General features: G+C 32.2%; 1 protein-coding gene and 1 long non-coding RNA gene across 13 annotated transcripts; one reads left to right on the forward strand and one right to left on the reverse strand.

Annotated features, from left to right (window-relative positions):
- Positions 1–1,164: 1,164 nt before the first annotated feature.
- Positions 1,165–2,979, forward strand: LOC129291066 (cytosolic sulfotransferase 12-like). The gene has a single exon (XM_054928186.1). It carries the CDS (start codon positions 1,251–1,253, stop codon positions 2,289–2,291), a length of 1,041 nt encoding a protein of 346 aa, XP_054784161.1. The 5' UTR covers positions 1,165–1,250; the 3' UTR covers positions 2,292–2,979.
- A 2,614-nt stretch (positions 2,980–5,593) lies between these two features.
- LOC129291067 (uncharacterized) lies at positions 5,594–17,272 on the reverse strand. Of its 12 annotated transcripts, none has more exons than XR_008588623.1 (8): positions 16,935–17,272; positions 14,565–14,920; positions 14,416–14,485; positions 14,210–14,303; positions 13,855–13,898; positions 13,626–13,669; positions 12,833–12,915; positions 5,594–9,532 (listed from the first exon to the last, which is right to left on the reverse strand). It is a non-coding gene; the product is annotated as an uncharacterized LOC129291067 (long non-coding RNA). The 12 variants fall into 12 exon arrangements; XR_008588622.1 differs by having other exon boundaries at positions 16,594–17,272; XR_008588627.1 differs by adding an exon at positions 12,429–12,520 and having other exon boundaries at positions 12,833–12,908; positions 14,565–17,272.
- Positions 17,273–17,469: the final 197 nt, after the last annotated feature.

The raw sequence follows: 17,469 nt of genomic DNA on the forward strand, positions 1-17,469 counted from the left end.
TTTGTAATCATTGTTGTTGTGTAATGAAAGAGTTTCATCCATATCCCCTCTTAGAGTTTCCATTAGCTAGTATTGACCCAAATGTAAGACACTTTGTAAAAAGTAAATAACATTAAATTCTTCTTTTTCACCAATGTCCTTAAGAAAGAAATTAAAGATAATCAAGATAGGAGAAATTTTAATTAGATAAGCCCAAGGTATCACATCATCCATGGCCCATTCAATAAAATTGTACAAATACAATCAAATAAAAGCTCATGTGTCATTATTTTTAGCGATTTTTTTTATAATAGAATGTTTTTTTAATTTCTTACATTTTTTCTCTTACTATCATTAATATCAAAATCAATTTACATTTAGTACCATCTAAGTGTCATGTTTCTATTGGATGGACCATGGATGACATGGCTTATTGGATCCATCTAAGAATTTCCCATTAAGATATATTGATTTTAATTAAAGGGTAATCTTAAAAAATAATGATAATTTTTTGCCTTCTTAATGAGACAACTAATGATGTCCTATAAGAAATTTTTAAATAGATCCAATACACCACATTATCTATAGTTCATTCAGTAAAAACATAACATTCATATGGTATTAAATATAAATTAATTATAATATTAATGATAGTAGAGAAAGAAAATGTAAGAAATTAAATAGGTATTATATGATAAAAAAAGTCAGTAAAAATAATAACACATAAAATTTCATTTGATTGAAGTGGTGTAATTTTATTGGATGGAATATGGATAACATGATGTACTAGGTCTATATTCTCCTATCACTTCTCATAATTCTTGTGAAATAATTAAAAGTGTCACATATTTTTTCCTAGGAGGAAGGAATCTTTTAGAATATCTAATATAAAAAAAAGGATGGAAGGGATCGATAATTAACTTGAAATAAAATTAGAGCACATTTAATTAAGATATTAATAATGTCAACATTATTGGTGTAAATCGAGATTCCCACGTGGTGCACCTTGATCTCTAGAAAGCTTAACACAACAGCATTTTCCTCCAAAGTCCTGTATGTCCTCAATCACCGCACTCAATTATTGGAGTATATTACACCCTGTCATACATGATTATACTTAATTTAAAATTCTAGATCTAATATCGTGCACTTGGTTGTCATTTCATAACGACACTATAGAAAGATTGCCAGTAGCATTTAGACCCCTCTCTTCATCATTTCTTTTAAGTGTTCTCACACTATACTTTCCCAACCACACTAACACTATAACCATGGCGGCAGAAAACTCTGAACCCTCCAATGCTCCCAAGTATCTCCAGAAAGTCGAATTAACCCAAGAAAACAAGGACCTCATTGCCACCTTACCTTGCGATGCGTTTTGCGAACCTTCCTATACCATCCATCAATATGATGGTTTCTGGTACGCCACAAAAAACTTGCAAGGAATCCTCAATAGCAAAAAACATTTCAAAGCTCATGACTCTGACATTCTTCTTGTCACCTTACCAAAATCTGGCACCACTTGGCTCAAAGCCCTAGCCTGTGCAATTCTTAATCGCAAGATCCATTATCCAACAAATTCAGATCTTGATGAAAACCAGTCTCACCCTCACCCTCTCGTCACTGCTAACCCTCATGATATTGTACCATTTTTAGAGATCGATCTCTACATCCATAAAAACATCCCCGATCTAAGCTCGTTCCCGTCACCAAGGCTCTTAGCAAGCCATATGCCATACATTTCGTTGCCAGAATCAGTGAAGCTGTCAAAGTGTAAGATTGTGTACTTGTGTAGAAACCCTAAGGATATGTTCACATCATTGTGGCACTTCATTGAAAAGTTCGCACCACAAGTGGAAGAGCCCAGGTCGTTTGAGGAATCATTTGAGAGCTTCTGCGAAGGAAGGAATCCCTATGGCCCATTTTGGGATCACATCTTGGGATACTACAAGCAGAGTCTGGAGAGGCCAAATAAGGTAATGTTTTTGACGTATGAGGATTTGAAGAGTGAGCCAGCAAGGGTCTTGAAGGACTTAGCTGAATTTATGGGGCATGGATTTACTGAGGAGGAAGAGAATGGTAATGTTATTAATGATATCATGAAGCTTTGCAGTTTTGAGAATTTGAGCAGCATGAAAGTGAACAAGACTGGCAAATTGTTGAGTGGGGTAGATAATAATGTTTTCTTTAGACGTGGAGATGTTGGGGATGGGGAGAATTTTCTCACCTCTGACATGATTGAAAAGCTCAATGTTATTATTCAAGAGAAGCTGGGAAAACATGGCGTGAACTTTCATATCCACAACTCTTGATTGGAAAGCTTAATAATGTTATTTTCGTCATGCAGATGTCGTTGGAAATCGCTTCCCACTCTTGCCTCTGATTAGCCACATCCTAGAGGCATCAGATGCGTTAAAATCAGAGGGGGAGAGAGGCAGATCACATCTCGTTTCGTCTTCATCGGAAAATACATTGCCATTAGGAACCACCGATTGGAACCTTTCGAAAATAACAGATATGGGGTCGAGTTTTTTCTTCTTTTTTCCTTGGGGAACGCATCTCTTTTCAGAACGGCCATGTGAAGGTTGATGATGTACAGTTTGTTACTTCACCAAACTGCCATCTGAGTTTTCGAATGGATTCAAGTTGGCCCATTTGAATAAATACAAAATAAATCAAAAGGTGGAGGCTTCCGCATATATATGTCAATATATTTTTATATAATGTGCATCAATATATTATATGGCATATTATATTGTAATATGTGTTTAAATAACTGGCATTATTATTGTCAACAATTAAAGGGTTTAAGTGTATTTTTTTTTTTCTATACTTTTCTTGAAAGAGTGCTAGTGTATGGAGGTAGTGTTTGGTGTGGTTTCGTATATATATGTCAATATATTATACAATGCTGCATCAATATATTATATGGTACATTGTAATATGTGTTTAAAAAAATTGAGTTATTATTATCAGTAATTAAATTCAAATAATTATATATATGTGCCAATTAACTCAAGTTCCGTTCTCATCTTATGAATGGGAGTAATTTCAAGGATCAGAAAGAAAAGTTTTTTTTAGATTTTTTGGGCTATATGGATCTTGACCTTGCATGAAGGATTGAAGAGCCTACTTATTGTTGCAAGTCCATCATGTGAATGGAGGTACTTTTAGAAGTGAGATTGCTCAATAGCATGAGTCTTGTTAATAGTATAAGGAAGTATAAGGCATACAAATTTTCAAATCCCACAATAAAGTATATATATTTGAGACAAGAAAATGCATGGTTATTTTGAGGACATTTAGTTTCAGAGGAGAAATAATGTAATTCCATAAGACAACTATCTCTTGGGAACAAACTCAACACCCTCAACAACCAACGTTCAGTGTATGAGTCCAATAAAAGAAAGCAGAAATGCTATTCTAGATAACAAAACAAATAGTTCTTTTAGGAACATGCACGATGGGGGGAAAAAAAAGGACTCAATAGGTTTCCCAATAAAGATATCACAATTTTCATAGAGTAACTATCTCATTTGGTTTTGAGATAAATGTTGAAATTTTGTGTATCATAAGTTTTAATGGGAGTAAGTTTTAATTCCTAATTATGTAATGATATATTGCTTGGCACTTGGTATGTCAAATAAAATGTCACCCAAAAATAAGGCATCACAGACACAGAACATGAGTATAAAACACATATCCCTTAAGCATTAATCTAAGAAACTTTTAATTTAAGACTTTGAACTCATTAATAATAAGATTAGAAATTCTTACCATGGTTTTTCTCATAAACAAAAAGAATCCTATACCCTACTTTAAAATTATATAGAATCTCCCAAAATTTCTATAACAACAAATTTTTTTTTTTTTTTAACAATTCCACAACAAGGAGCTCTGCTCCTCAACAACAAACAATCAACATATACAACAAATCAAGATTCTATTTGTAATCAATGAAGAACACATGAAATAGACTATAAAAATAATACTCAAGCCGACATTTACATCAAGTGAGATCTATCCAAAGAAATTCTTCTACTTCAGTTCAGCAATAAAGCTCTTAATGATCAACAATAAATACAAGTCCAGCTATTATTTGAGGCTAAAGTATTTTCTAGTGAATAACATCTCAATTATAAAAATAAATAAAAATAAAAAATAAAGAAAATATGTAAATTCTTTAAAGAAATAATTCAGTACAATGTAAACACCTTGTTTCAAAATAAAATAAAAAATTATTCAATTTCAATTTGCATGATTATGAACATAAAACCAACATCAAATCATGAATCAATAGACTAGAAAAATGAAAATTGTAGTAACCTTGTCATTAAGAATCAAATGAAATTGTATACATAATAAATGAGCTAAATGAAATCATATTTTATTGGGACTTTACCATAACAGAAAACAAATGTGGACACAGTCTACAAAGATAAGTAACCAAACCTAACTTACTCTACAAAGACAGATGTGAACATATAGTCCATAAGGGTAACTAACTAGACATGGTTAAAGCTACGAAACGAACATGAACACACAATCCACGAGTGTAAATAACCAGACGTGGTCAAAGCCACAAAATAGATGCAGGTACAAAACCTACAAATAACAGACGTAAAAACAAAACTTACAAAAACCAAACTAGCTAGTCATTAACCAAGGCACGTTTAAGAGCTAACGAAACTGCCATTAATAACCAATGTTTTGTATACAGTCCTTTCAAAAACCATTTTCAAACAAGTAATAAAATAACCACTTTTTCAAATATAAATTTCTCTTCTCCGTATCAAACTCGCAGAATCAATTAAAATAATAAATCTTCTAAACATGAAAATTCAAAACTATTATCTCATAAACTCTTACCAATTTTCATGATTGTCAATCTTTGTCGGATAAAAGATTGCTCGAACTTGTAAAAACATTTAATCAATTAAAATAAATGCCTTTTGCAAAAGAATGTACAGACACATACTATGACTTCAGAAGTTCGAGTAATTTAATTAAGAAAAATATTCAACATTTGAAATAGTACACATGATCTATTTAAGAAAAATATTTCAGTAAAAAAATTGTTAGTAAATTATTGGGATGTTATTCACTTACCTGAAGAGTTTCAAAATATAACTTGCTACCAAATTAGTCTTCTTGCAATGATACTTGCCCTTCAATTTCCCAGTGCCTAGATAATACAATAGTCATTTTCCATTATACACTTTGCAACCCAAAATCTACAATCCAAATTAATTCATAGGAGAAGAATAGGTAAATTTTAACTCCATCATTCTCAAAAATTACATCAATTTTTTTTCCTTAAAATTACCAATCAAGATACCTATTCCTAAAATCTCTATTTTTTTTTTCCTTAAAGACTAACATCAATAGCAATTTAACTCATGAATTACCAATCAAGATAACTATTCCTAAAATTTCTAATTTCAGCCTCAACTTCCATTATAAAGTGTCTTCCATAATATTTTAACTAACAACAATACAACCATCACAAATATCTTGCCATTATATGTCAAATTCATCTAACAAGCATTTTATTAAGGTCTCTTCTCTTCCAGTCTTATAATATACAATAAGATTTTATTAAACATCCAACAAATTCAATAAACTTCCTTCTAACATTAACACAATATAATAGATCTCAATAATTCAAAATTTCTTAAACATCATCATTTACATCAGAGTTTTCCCATATGACTTTAACCATTGTCTATTTCTCAATTTGGAATATGATTTCCACTTAAAACTTATATCAAACCCTTCATGTGCATGATTTTCGCCCATTCAGTGAAACTTCTTAACCTTTTAATGCCTTACCCAACAATTCCTGAACAATCACAATTAGATTCATCATGCTTTTCAAATTCAGCTCCCCCTCCTACACATTCACGTAGCCTATTGAAATCGAATAGAAAGATCAACTTCATAGCATTCACTCTTCGCACCCACATGCACAGATTCAGCAGAGAGGGCATATCTACAACTTCAACCCCTGAAATACACACACGAAATCAACGAGAACAGTTCTAAGCTTCACCTGAATCAGTAATGACAGAGAAGGGAAAGAGAAAGAAGAAATCGACGCAAGCAGGGGAGGAGGAAGATCACGAATCCACAGCAGCACCCAAAGCAACACATGGAGAAAGGAGGAATTTTCTCGCCACTCATGGCCTCTGACGACTGCAACAAGAATGAAAGAAGCTATGAGCTATACAAACCCCCCCCCCCCCAACAGCAGTTAATGGCAGCGACTTAATGTGGGGGAGGAGGAGAAATTGCAATCTGAAGCACATTGCATATTGCAATAGTGGTTGAATAGGTTAGGAAGAGCAAACAGCAACCCAAGCACCCTCAGCTGCCAACAACGAAGCATCGAAGGTATGAGGCTGAGGAGATCGTAAGACAGAAGAAAGAAGACGGGAGAGGCAGAGAATATTTTTTCTGTTTGAAGTATCCAGATCATTCGAAGAAAGGAGAAAGTGAAATAAAAATATGATATCAAATTAGTTTTTTTAAAATAAAATAGAGGGCAGTTTGGTGATTTTAAGGAAGACTCAAATAAAGGGGAAAAAATCTCCTCCAATAATAGCAAGATTTGAACAGGGACCTAATAGATAATTTATTAACAAAATTTCCATTAGATCAACTCTCCCTCTTATTAAATTTGTTCCAAAATAATTAAAAATACAATAAAAAATATTTAATTATTAATTTTTATTTATTTTAATTTTTGTGTCATGACATAAAATGTCCAAAAGGTTTGGCATACAGCATGCAAATATTTATAGTGCATCAAGCTTAGCTTTCAAATAATGCTTTAGTTACCACCTTGAAATTAAGGAAATGCAAGAGATTTCCTATACATTAATTAGCTATTGGAAGTCTAATTTATACTTTGATTTGTATGTATTTAGATTTGTGTACATTCTAAGAAATGTTAGGTAGATATTTGGATTGAAAAGCAGCCATATAGTTATTATGCTAATTGAAAAGAATGAAGGCTGGCATACTCATACATCATAGATTAGATCAGTTAGAGATCATAAAGTATCTTGATTCTAACTATGAAGAATGCCATTTATGCCACACCCCAGAACTGAGGGTGTGACCGAAATAAAATATAAGATAGACTCACATTTCATAAGTCTCAATTAACTAGAAAATTAATTTAAGATAATAATATATAATTTATGACTAAATTTAAGATTTGTAAAATTTTAAGCATTCTGTAAAAATTTCAATAAAGTCTCTCCTATAATTAGGACCTTCTAAATTTCTACAATAACAAACCTTTTAGCCAAACCAAAAGGAGCTTAGCTTCATACCAACAAATTTCACAAGAAAATAAAACTAGAAAACCATAGTATACATGAAGCACTAAATTACAATTGATAATGTAATACAAAAGTACATCAAAATAAATGGTCCATATATACTTCCACTTTCCAGGAAAACAATTGTGTCCCGTAATGATCAATAGAAGATATAGGGTCAACTTCAATATATGAGACCAAAGACAATTTTTGATAAGTAACATCCCAATTGAGATTATAAAAATGAAGAGAACATTTATGAATCCAATAAGAAAAATAACCATTAACATATTAAAGCTCATTTTATTCATCATTTTATTTTTTTTTAAACAATCATATACAAAAACATAAATTAAGTATATAAATTTATATATTTAATTACAGATAATGGAGAAATCAAGTTCAACATCCCAAGCAACATTCTCTATCTTAAACAATTGAATTATATAATTTATTGTGTAAAATCATATATGATCAAACGACAGTTTGATTAATAGAATAAATTTGAAAAAACATTATCAGTTTCCAAAACTTCATGTTTTAGCATAACTTTATCAGAACGATTAACAAGCATGGACGCATAGTCCATAAGGGTAAATAACCAACAATCATGGATACATTGTCCACGAGGGTAAGTAACCAACAAGTATGGCTCGAAGCCACAAAAACAAGTGCAAGAACAAAACTCATGAAATCAAGTGTAGACACAAAGCCCAACAAAACAAACGTGAGTACTATGTTCACAAATAACCATCCCTCCATTCCACATGTGTTGGCCATCTCACAAGGCTAGCACCTCTGTAATACTTTCCCCTAGCGTTAATAAAATCACACCACAACTCAAGAAAACTAAGTGTAGTTAAAGAGTTGATCCTAAAACCAACTTAAAAAAAACAATTAAATTACCAAACAATCTATACAATAGTAAAACAAACATTTAAAACCTCAGAAAAGTTTGAATGATTACTATGTAGTGCACGGAAGCAAATTAAGTAAACAAGGGCAATTAATTGCTATCACGATGTCCCTCTCGGGAAAACTTTCGAAAGGCATTGATTCACCGTCTGACCTCAAATTGAAGTGATTTCAAAAGCTTACATGTCACTTGTTAAGAGTACCAATAGTGTTTTAAATTTTAAAAAATTCAATGGTCGAATTAAAATTTGAACATATTACAAGTTTGGCATTTTTGCTATCATAACAATACTCTCGAATCAACTTCCAAAGTACACCATTTTGTCATCCAATTAATTCTAGAGCTCACGTCACATTCAAAGAGTACCACAAGTGTATCAAATTTAAAAAAATCAATGGTCAGATCAAAATTTATGCACATCCCAACCTCAGCAATTGTTGCTGTCATGACTGACAACATCTCTAGACCAACTTTCAGAATGTGCCATTTCTCTGTTCGATATCCAATCGAGATGATTCCAAAGCCAACACAAAAATTATAAAAATATTTATTGTAAGCCAAATTTCAGGAAAATCCAATGGTCAATTAAAATTTGGACACCCAAACGCAAAAATACAACTTTTTAGTAAAAATCATTTTCAAAATTGTCTAAATTTCATCCAAAAGGTCATAAATTTGTGTAAACACTTTGGCCATGTCAAATACGACTAAAAGTACCTAATAGAATATTTAAATGATGAAAAACCCTTATATCAAAATTTAAGCATTCGAGTGCCATTTTTCAACATGAACTCTAAGCCTTTAAAATTCACAAATCACATAAGAGTAGCCAAAAACCATTCCAAACACCATATACACATGAATACACGTACTAAACATTTTCACTTAACTCAAAGATTCCCATAGGGCCCATGCACCCACTCTCTCTATCCACGGTGTATGTTTACCCATCGCACACAATTTATAATGCAACCACTTTGCATTTTCTTGTAAAATCACATATATTCATATACATATTAAAATAAACATTTGCTTGTAGTGAAAATTTAGTCTACCAAATGAATCCATTAAAACCATACATCGTAACCAAGTTTTCTAGTCAAAGTCTACAAGCAGACAAAAATTCATACAAAAACATACAATCCACACATATTCACACACATATATATAATCACATCCTACTGGCATCCCAATCCTAAATACATTGCAATAAATTTGCTTAAAAGAAAGGGTTGCAATTCTTTACAATCTACAAACAACTCCTAACTCTGCTCCTTTTCTCGTCCACCACTAGATCTTTTGTCTAGACCTGTAAATATTGTAAAGAAAGGGGTGATGATGACTCCTATTTTGTATTATACTTGATATATTTTTTGGTTATATTTTGAAAGTCATCAATGAAAAAGAGAAACATTTTCTTGTTTTTATAAAAAAAATTAATTAAGTGCCTAATGTGAATTTATTGTAATATTTTTAAGGAAATTGTTTAAAATGATAAAAATTGAAGTAAGCAAATATTACACTCATATTTATTAATTATAGATAGGTGAGGCATGTCTACATCAAAACAAGAAAGAGAAAGGAGATAAGAAAAAAAGTGCTTTTTTCAATCCAAAACATAAAAGCAAAAGCATTTTCAGAATTGCTCATTGGTATCATGGCACCAGATGAAAATGCAGAAGCACAGTTTCATTTTCTATACAAAATTAACCTACATAACTCATTTTTCTGAACTAGAAGAGGCACATTTCAACTGTTGCAGCTAGAAAAAACCCTAAGAGAGTAAGAGGAGAAGTCTTAAAAGCTTAAAATCAAGAAGAAGTGAAGCAAATTTTCATTCTACCTCGGTTTTTCAGTATTTTCTCTTCTTTTCTTTTATGCTAATATATCCAAATTTTGTCTATGCTATTACAATTTTCATTTCATCAATGTGTAGCTAAATCTTCTTATTCTAGAAGACTGTGTTGCTAAATCTTCTTGTTCTAGATGACTATGAACCTACTTGTGTAAATAACCTTAAATTTATCATTTAGTTGTTGAAAAATAAAGTTTTGATTACTTGTTCTTGAGCTATTTTGCTCTTGTTTAGTGATTGGCCATCACTACGTGAGATTTGGACATTTGAGTTGAACCTTAAAAGATGAGACTCAAATTGGACTGAGAACTAGTAGCCTAAGATTAGTTTAACTAATTTTCCATTAGAACAAGAATGTATCTAATAAATCTAAGTAATCCTCATGGGTTAGGGCCTACAACACAATTAATTAATTAAAGTAATAATTTGCTTTAATTGAATTAATTAGGATCTTTAATAATTAGAAGATATTTTGAATTAATTTAGATTCCTAAATTATCAAAATTGAATTTCAAGACAATTAATATGGTAATGAGAGGGTTAGGAAGCAAATAGGGAATTAGGACTCTAAAACACTATTCTCTTGGTTAACTTTAATTGTTTGTGGATTGAAAGTTATTTTAATTGATCACTTTTAATATTTTCATTTTAATTGTCCTAAAATCAATCTCTATTTTTTATTAGCTTAATGAATGAATTTGAAAATTTAATGCCTAATCACCATTTTAATTTATTTCTTGAGGGATCGACCTTGATTTACCACTAGCTTCAATTGCGACCCGTACACTTACGGTGCCTCTTAATTTTTGTGGGCATCAGGTGAGACAATCACAATCTTAATAACAAAAAAAATTGATATTTCTTATTACAAGGAAAGCTATAGTTAAGTAAATAAATAATATATCTAAAATAATATATAATTAACCAATTAAAATGCTTAAATGCATGAGATCGGCTAATATGACCTTTCCTAACCAACAGAATGCCCTCTGATACTCTTTAGCTTGCAGGTAAACCTTATATCCACTATACCCCCGCAGGCACAAAATATAAACTAAGGCATGATCTGATCCACCGAACTGTCTATATCCCGACTTGGATCCTAAAAAGTCAAAACTAACTCCCTCCTAAAGTCAGTCCAACTTACTCTCCATATGAGGGCTACCTTAGCCTAGCACTCAACCTCAAACTTCTCATGTTGGATCCCCTCCCCTATTAAGAAATGTCAAACACTCAATCCATTAACCTCTTTAGTGAACTTAGCCAACAAATAGGTAAAGCAACACTAAATATTGGCAATGAGCCAAAGAATATCACAAGATCACATCTTCTCATTGGTAAACTCCCACCAAGATCATGCCTCATATCCTTTTCTACCTTTCCTAAGTATTGACCACTTCAACACTATAAGATAGTATAACACTTATAATTCATCCCTTAAGCGGTTCCTTAGCTTATCTAAAGTATCAAACCTAGCCGCACTTTCCTAAGTACAACTCCTCATTTTTATGATCACAATGCATGCTAATAATTTTATTTCCATAAATATCATTATTAAATAGATAGTAAACATAGATGCATTATTATTAAAGTAATACCCCATAATCCCTTCTAAAACACATTTTATTTGCATTCAATTATTTAAAATATGTAATACATGCTAGATAATATTATCTACTCAAAAATAGCTAAATAAAGCAATAAGAAATATAAATTTTTTTGTTACCTCAACCATTTTGCACTGAAAAAGTTTTCCCTTCACTACAACAAAAAACATCTACAAGAGTGTTTATATTTACCCTTTTGGAGCATTTTTTAAACGCTCCAAAAATAGGAGCTCCTATATGTACAAGAGCATTTTTTAAACGCTCCTATAGACCAACCTACGGGAGTGTTTTTATTAAAACAAGCTCCTGTAGTTAGCATACGGGAGCTTTTTCAGAAAAGCTCCCCTAGGTCCATCCTACCAGAGTGTTTCTATGTAGAATAGTTCTCGTATGTTGACCTACAGGAGCTTTTATGAATAGAAATGCTCCCGTGGAAGTTTTTTTTTTTAAATAATTTTTAATGCAGATATACATTTCATGAATTTTGTCTTTGCGCTTGAATAATTTATATATAATCAATCCTACAACTATAAAAAGAAAAATTCTCGTCGAATTCATACACACAACTTAATATATCATTGAAAATTACCGGAGTTTAATTAAAACCCATTACTACAATGATAGAAATTGAACATAACAACTTGTCATTTAATTTTGAAAGAGACAACTCAAATTACAAACCAAATTCTTTCATATATCAAAATTCTTATAGCAAACATCATATATTAACTAATTTTTAATACCTTGTAAACATCTCATGACATATTGCTAATCACTCTATTAAATCTTTTAATTCTTCCATCTTGAAAGACTTGCATTGGGCATCTCAGTAATTCTACAACAATCCAAAACAACGTATTTGGAGAGAAACAAATTTAACATATCAGTCATAAATGAAGATCAGCATAGGAAAGAAAGTAGCTAAATTCACCAAGTTCTGAAACATCATAAATCAAAATATCCTCACTCTAGAATTGATGCACAATCTATATATAACATATTTTAAGGGTATAGGCATATTAAATTTGATAATTTTTGTATATACTGAAACTAAAAGTGATAATCATAACAAATACTCACAAAATTAACACACATTCGCACACAATTATATTCTGTACAAATGTTTATCCAAAGAGAAGATTATTACCTTGGCCTAAAGAAGTTAACAGTCTATTCAACAAAATAATATCTTATCCAACAGCAACTTTCTTTATGAGTAGTTGCTGTCACCTGGAAAAAGAAAATAAAAAAATAATAAATCAACTTTAATGCATGGTAAATATTTAGGAAAAAAAGTAAATACTATAAGGACCAATAATCAAACAGATGCAAAAAAATTTATTTCAAAATGATAAAGACAAGGATTTGAGTAGAGATAATGAGTATATTTTGAAATTTAAATTTAGGGATCACAGCCCAATCATTTTTCTCTAGTCTATTTGGTTAGAGAGAAAAGCTTGAGTTTTCAACGTAGTTTCTATTCAATTCGGTGTTCAGCTCAAGATCCCCATTGTTGGCATTTGCACATATTTTCGAGCTTAATTAGTTGAGCAGATTTGAAAGAAAAAAAAATCCAATCTATTGATCACAGAACAGGTTTCTCCCTTTCAAAAACCAAATCTGATGCAACAATTAAATACATTAAGCAATATCATTATTTTCTATGCTTTCATTTTATATCTTTTAAGACATAAGGAGTGCTTCTATTGGTTTATAATTACTACATTCTTTATGCATTATCAAAGAAAGGGCAAAATAGGATAGAAGTAAGCAAGAACTGAATCAAAACCAAGCAATATCATACAATCGTAAAGCTTTAAAGCATCTGCAGCTATAACTATAATAAATGAATGTAAGCATAAACAATCAACAGGAAATAAATCTGACATATAGATATTAGATGAGATCATCATATATAAGCATTGTGACTGTCAACTTACAAACAGTATGGGAATAGCAGCAAAAACTAGGCTGGTGAATGCCACTGAAGTCCGCATTCCAACATGTTAAAAATAGTCAGCATTGCAACAGAAACACACAATAAGGTATACCCAATAAAGCTCACGAAAGACAAGTTAAAACAAGATACTGTTGCTACTTCATAAGCATTTGTCCCCTAGAAAAGGCAGACTAGTAGCAAACATGAGACAATAATCAATTAATAATTACCTGTGGAAAAACAATAGCAAGATTTAAAACTCCTAAGGCCAATCCTGCATATATGGATAGAGGAATAATCTCTATTAGATACTTCCATAATCAGAAGTATTTCAGGAATAAAATACCAGATAACCCTGAACCAATATCAACAGGTTACTCATAAGTTAAGGTCCTTTAGGAAAAATGAAAAATCCAACTTCATAACCTCATACATGAGCTATCAAGAAGATCTTGATCATATCAATCACTATGCATCAGAACAATAAGCCTAATGCAATTTCTCAAGACAACGTGTTTCAAGCTAAAAAAACAAAAATAAAAAATGTGCAGTAACTTAATTAAGAAGCCTGTGTCTCCAAGTTACTTGTAAGAATTATGGCTTCCCCTGGTAGCTCCATGGATTGTTGCCTTCTCAACAACATTGGTCCCAGCACATTTCCTTTAAGCGAAATTTTGCCCTGCACAAACACATCCACAATGAATCAGCTTCATTCGAATCCCTAATTTTTTTTTTTTTTACCAATTCAACCTGATTACTCATGTTCTGTTCACAAAAGGTTCGATTACAACCTAGTTCTTTCTCAGCTTCCCCTCTTGATGCATATACAGCAACAGCATCTTCTGGCCTCCTCGGACACTTCTTCAGGCGACCAATACAAAGATTGCAACAGTATAAGAACTTAGCAGGAAAAAAAAAAAAGGAAATGTCACAGTCTTACCTTGGAAACCGAAACACCGGAAGATGTGACAACAGGACATCGAAACGCTGCTTTGGAAGAGGCACAACACGATATGAACTGGATCTGACCTCAATGGAGCACGACTGGGTGAGGAGGGCCGACGCGGATGGAGCACGGACGAGGAGAAGCAGAACGCACGATAAACAAATTAAAGAGAGAACTGGATCTGGTTCGGACTGGTCTGGAACGGTGGACTCGCGACTGAATGGAAAACACGTGAGGATGACAGCTATTCGTGCTGGAAAGGGAACAGCAAAGATGAATGGTGAGTCTATTCACGGCGGGAGAGAAGAGCTTCACGGTGTCGAACGAACGGAAAGCTTCGAAGAGGAAACCTAGTGTGACAGAATGAAAGATGGAAGCCGTTTAAAAATTAAAAAACAAGATTGAAACCTACCAGAGCTTCTTGGGCCTAAAACGCTCCGATAGAGTAAAGGCCTACGGGGAGCATTTTTAAGCTAAAAATGCTCCTGTAGGTTGCTAAGCTATTTTAAAAAAATTTAAAAAAAAATAAAGCTTCATGGGAGCGCTTTTTATGGCAGACGCTATGACCGTAGCATTTTAAAACAGAAACTCTCCAGTATGCTCCGTATCGTTTTTTTAAGAACATTTTCAATTTAAAACGCTCCTACATGGGCACTCCTATAGCTTTTTTCTGTGATAATGCTTGTATAAAAAGAAGACTTGAACTGTTCTTTAACTTTTCAATAAATTTCATCAACAATATATACAACATATAAATGATCCATATTATTTATCATGGCAAATAATATAAAATAAGACTATAATTCATACCACATAACTTGAGTCGATGAGCCATAATCCATCTCATTGATCCAAGTATTAAACAAATCATTCTCATAATATCATTTAACCATCAAAACCACGTATTAGTCATCATTAGGCCAATTTTCAAACCATACAATTTTTAATCAACAAAAACATTTACTTAGTATTGCCAACTTTTATAATTAGGCCTTATAATGAAAACTAAAACTTAATTTAAATCTAATTAGATTCAAATAACACAATTATAACTAATTCAATAGGTTTAAACTATTAAAGAGCAAAATCCAATCCTTTGGAATTTGAATTTTTGCCTTAAAACTCTCTTTTTATTCAATTGCTCGCTCAAAATATTAAAGCATCATATAGAAACTCAAAAAGAACTTCTCAAAGACCCAAAGAAATCAAAGTTTTTAAGAACAAAGTCTTTAGTATCAAAATTTAAAACTTACCTCTTTTAAAAGCTCAAGAAAACCAAGAGGAAAGAAGAGAATTGAAATGAGGAGTTTGCCTATCGTGTAGCTAAATAAAATTAAACGAGCAAATAATTAACACAAGATCCAACAATTCTTATGTCATTATGAATTTCCCTCCTCATAATAAAGGAGCAAAATTAACATCCAAATATTCGATAATAATCCTTTAAACTTCTTATAAACCCCTTAAACTTTCATTGAACACTTTAATAACTTCTATCAAATAGTTTGACAATACATAGTAGCATTCAATTTCAACCATTAACATAGCCCTTATATTAGACTTAACAAAAATCTTAATTATCATATAGTCTAATGACTTCCTTTTAAGTGCTACACAATTTCAATGAATATTTTAACTATATATCTTGCATGTAAAGACATATACTCCGTCAGAAATATTTTTAATTTCTCTATGCTCCACTATAAAAATTTAACAATCTTATTTTCACCAACAAACATTTTAAGCATATTTACAAGCATTAAAAGAACAATCACCATTAACTAACTCATGAAACAAGCATCCAAGCAAGTTCAACAATTTTCAATATCTAATTTCTTCACCAATATTCAGCTCAACATTAATAAAATAGCATCGAATATTATTCAAAAAGAACCTAAATTCTTCATTTAAATATTTCTACAAATCTCTCGAGTGCACTCAAATTTAGTTCACAATGAGCCTCCATCATCCATATTCAGCTTATCATCAAAATAAACAACACACAAAATTAACTAAAATGCACCTCAATTCCCTAAAAATTGTGACATCCACCAATATAGAAGGGAGAGGACTTAGGCACACCATCGAACGAAGAAACAAGAAAACAATTAATTAACTCAAAGTTTCCATGGCAGCCATACTCTCTAGAATACCATATTTGCTTCAATGATGATCAAAGGAGGGAAAAGGTGGCTGGTCTAAATTTTACAGAGTTGAAATTTCAAGCTTACATGGCTAACAACAGTGACAGAGAAGAGTAGCAACAAGCTTATCCCATGCACAAGACTCAACAAATAAGGTGGAAAGGAAAATAAAGACCGAACAAACACAGAACAACGATGGAAGAAGCAACGACTTCATCACCTCAAGCAGCCAAACACGACCGCGAGGATAGCTCCAGTCGACAGCAGTGGAGAAATCAACGACAAGGACTAGACAGAGATGGCTCGACGTTGAAGAAAGAGAGGAGAAGCTTCAACGTGCGACGATGAAGCAGGGAAGATCAGAATGAAATAGGGGCAGCGATGAGGAAAGGAATCTGGTGACAGCAATACTCCTAGCGGCAGGACATGACGATGAGGAAAAGACAAGACCCGGCTGATTGTGAGCAAAGAAGATCAACAACAAGAACAGAAAGGCGGTGCGACAGGGAAGAGGAGAAGGAAAATGAAGAATAACGCTATCTCTCTGTTCCGCTCTACCCTCCGTGTTCGAATGAAGAAGGCAGAAAATAATATATATATATATATATATATATATCTTGTTGGAAAATCACACCTAAAGACCCCATCAGAATTTCTTTTTGGGAGAATGACAATTAAGGACCTCCTAAAAATTTAATCCCAACTATGGATTGTAAATTTTGAAATCAGAGTTAAGGACCATGGTCCTTAATTGT

The sequence above is a fragment of the Prosopis cineraria genome, unplaced genomic scaffold, assembly GCF_029017545.1.
Source record: "Prosopis cineraria cultivar Desert tree isolate PC_DT_omini unplaced genomic scaffold, ASM2901754v1 PC13, whole genome shotgun sequence".
NCBI lineage: Eukaryota > Viridiplantae > Streptophyta > Magnoliopsida > Fabales > Fabaceae > Prosopis > Prosopis cineraria.

Coding starts and splice junctions, on each gene's coding strand:
- LOC129291066 (XM_054928186.1), top strand. CDS start 1,251: ATGGCGGCAGAAAACTCTGAACCCTCCAATGCTCCCAAGTATCTCCAG.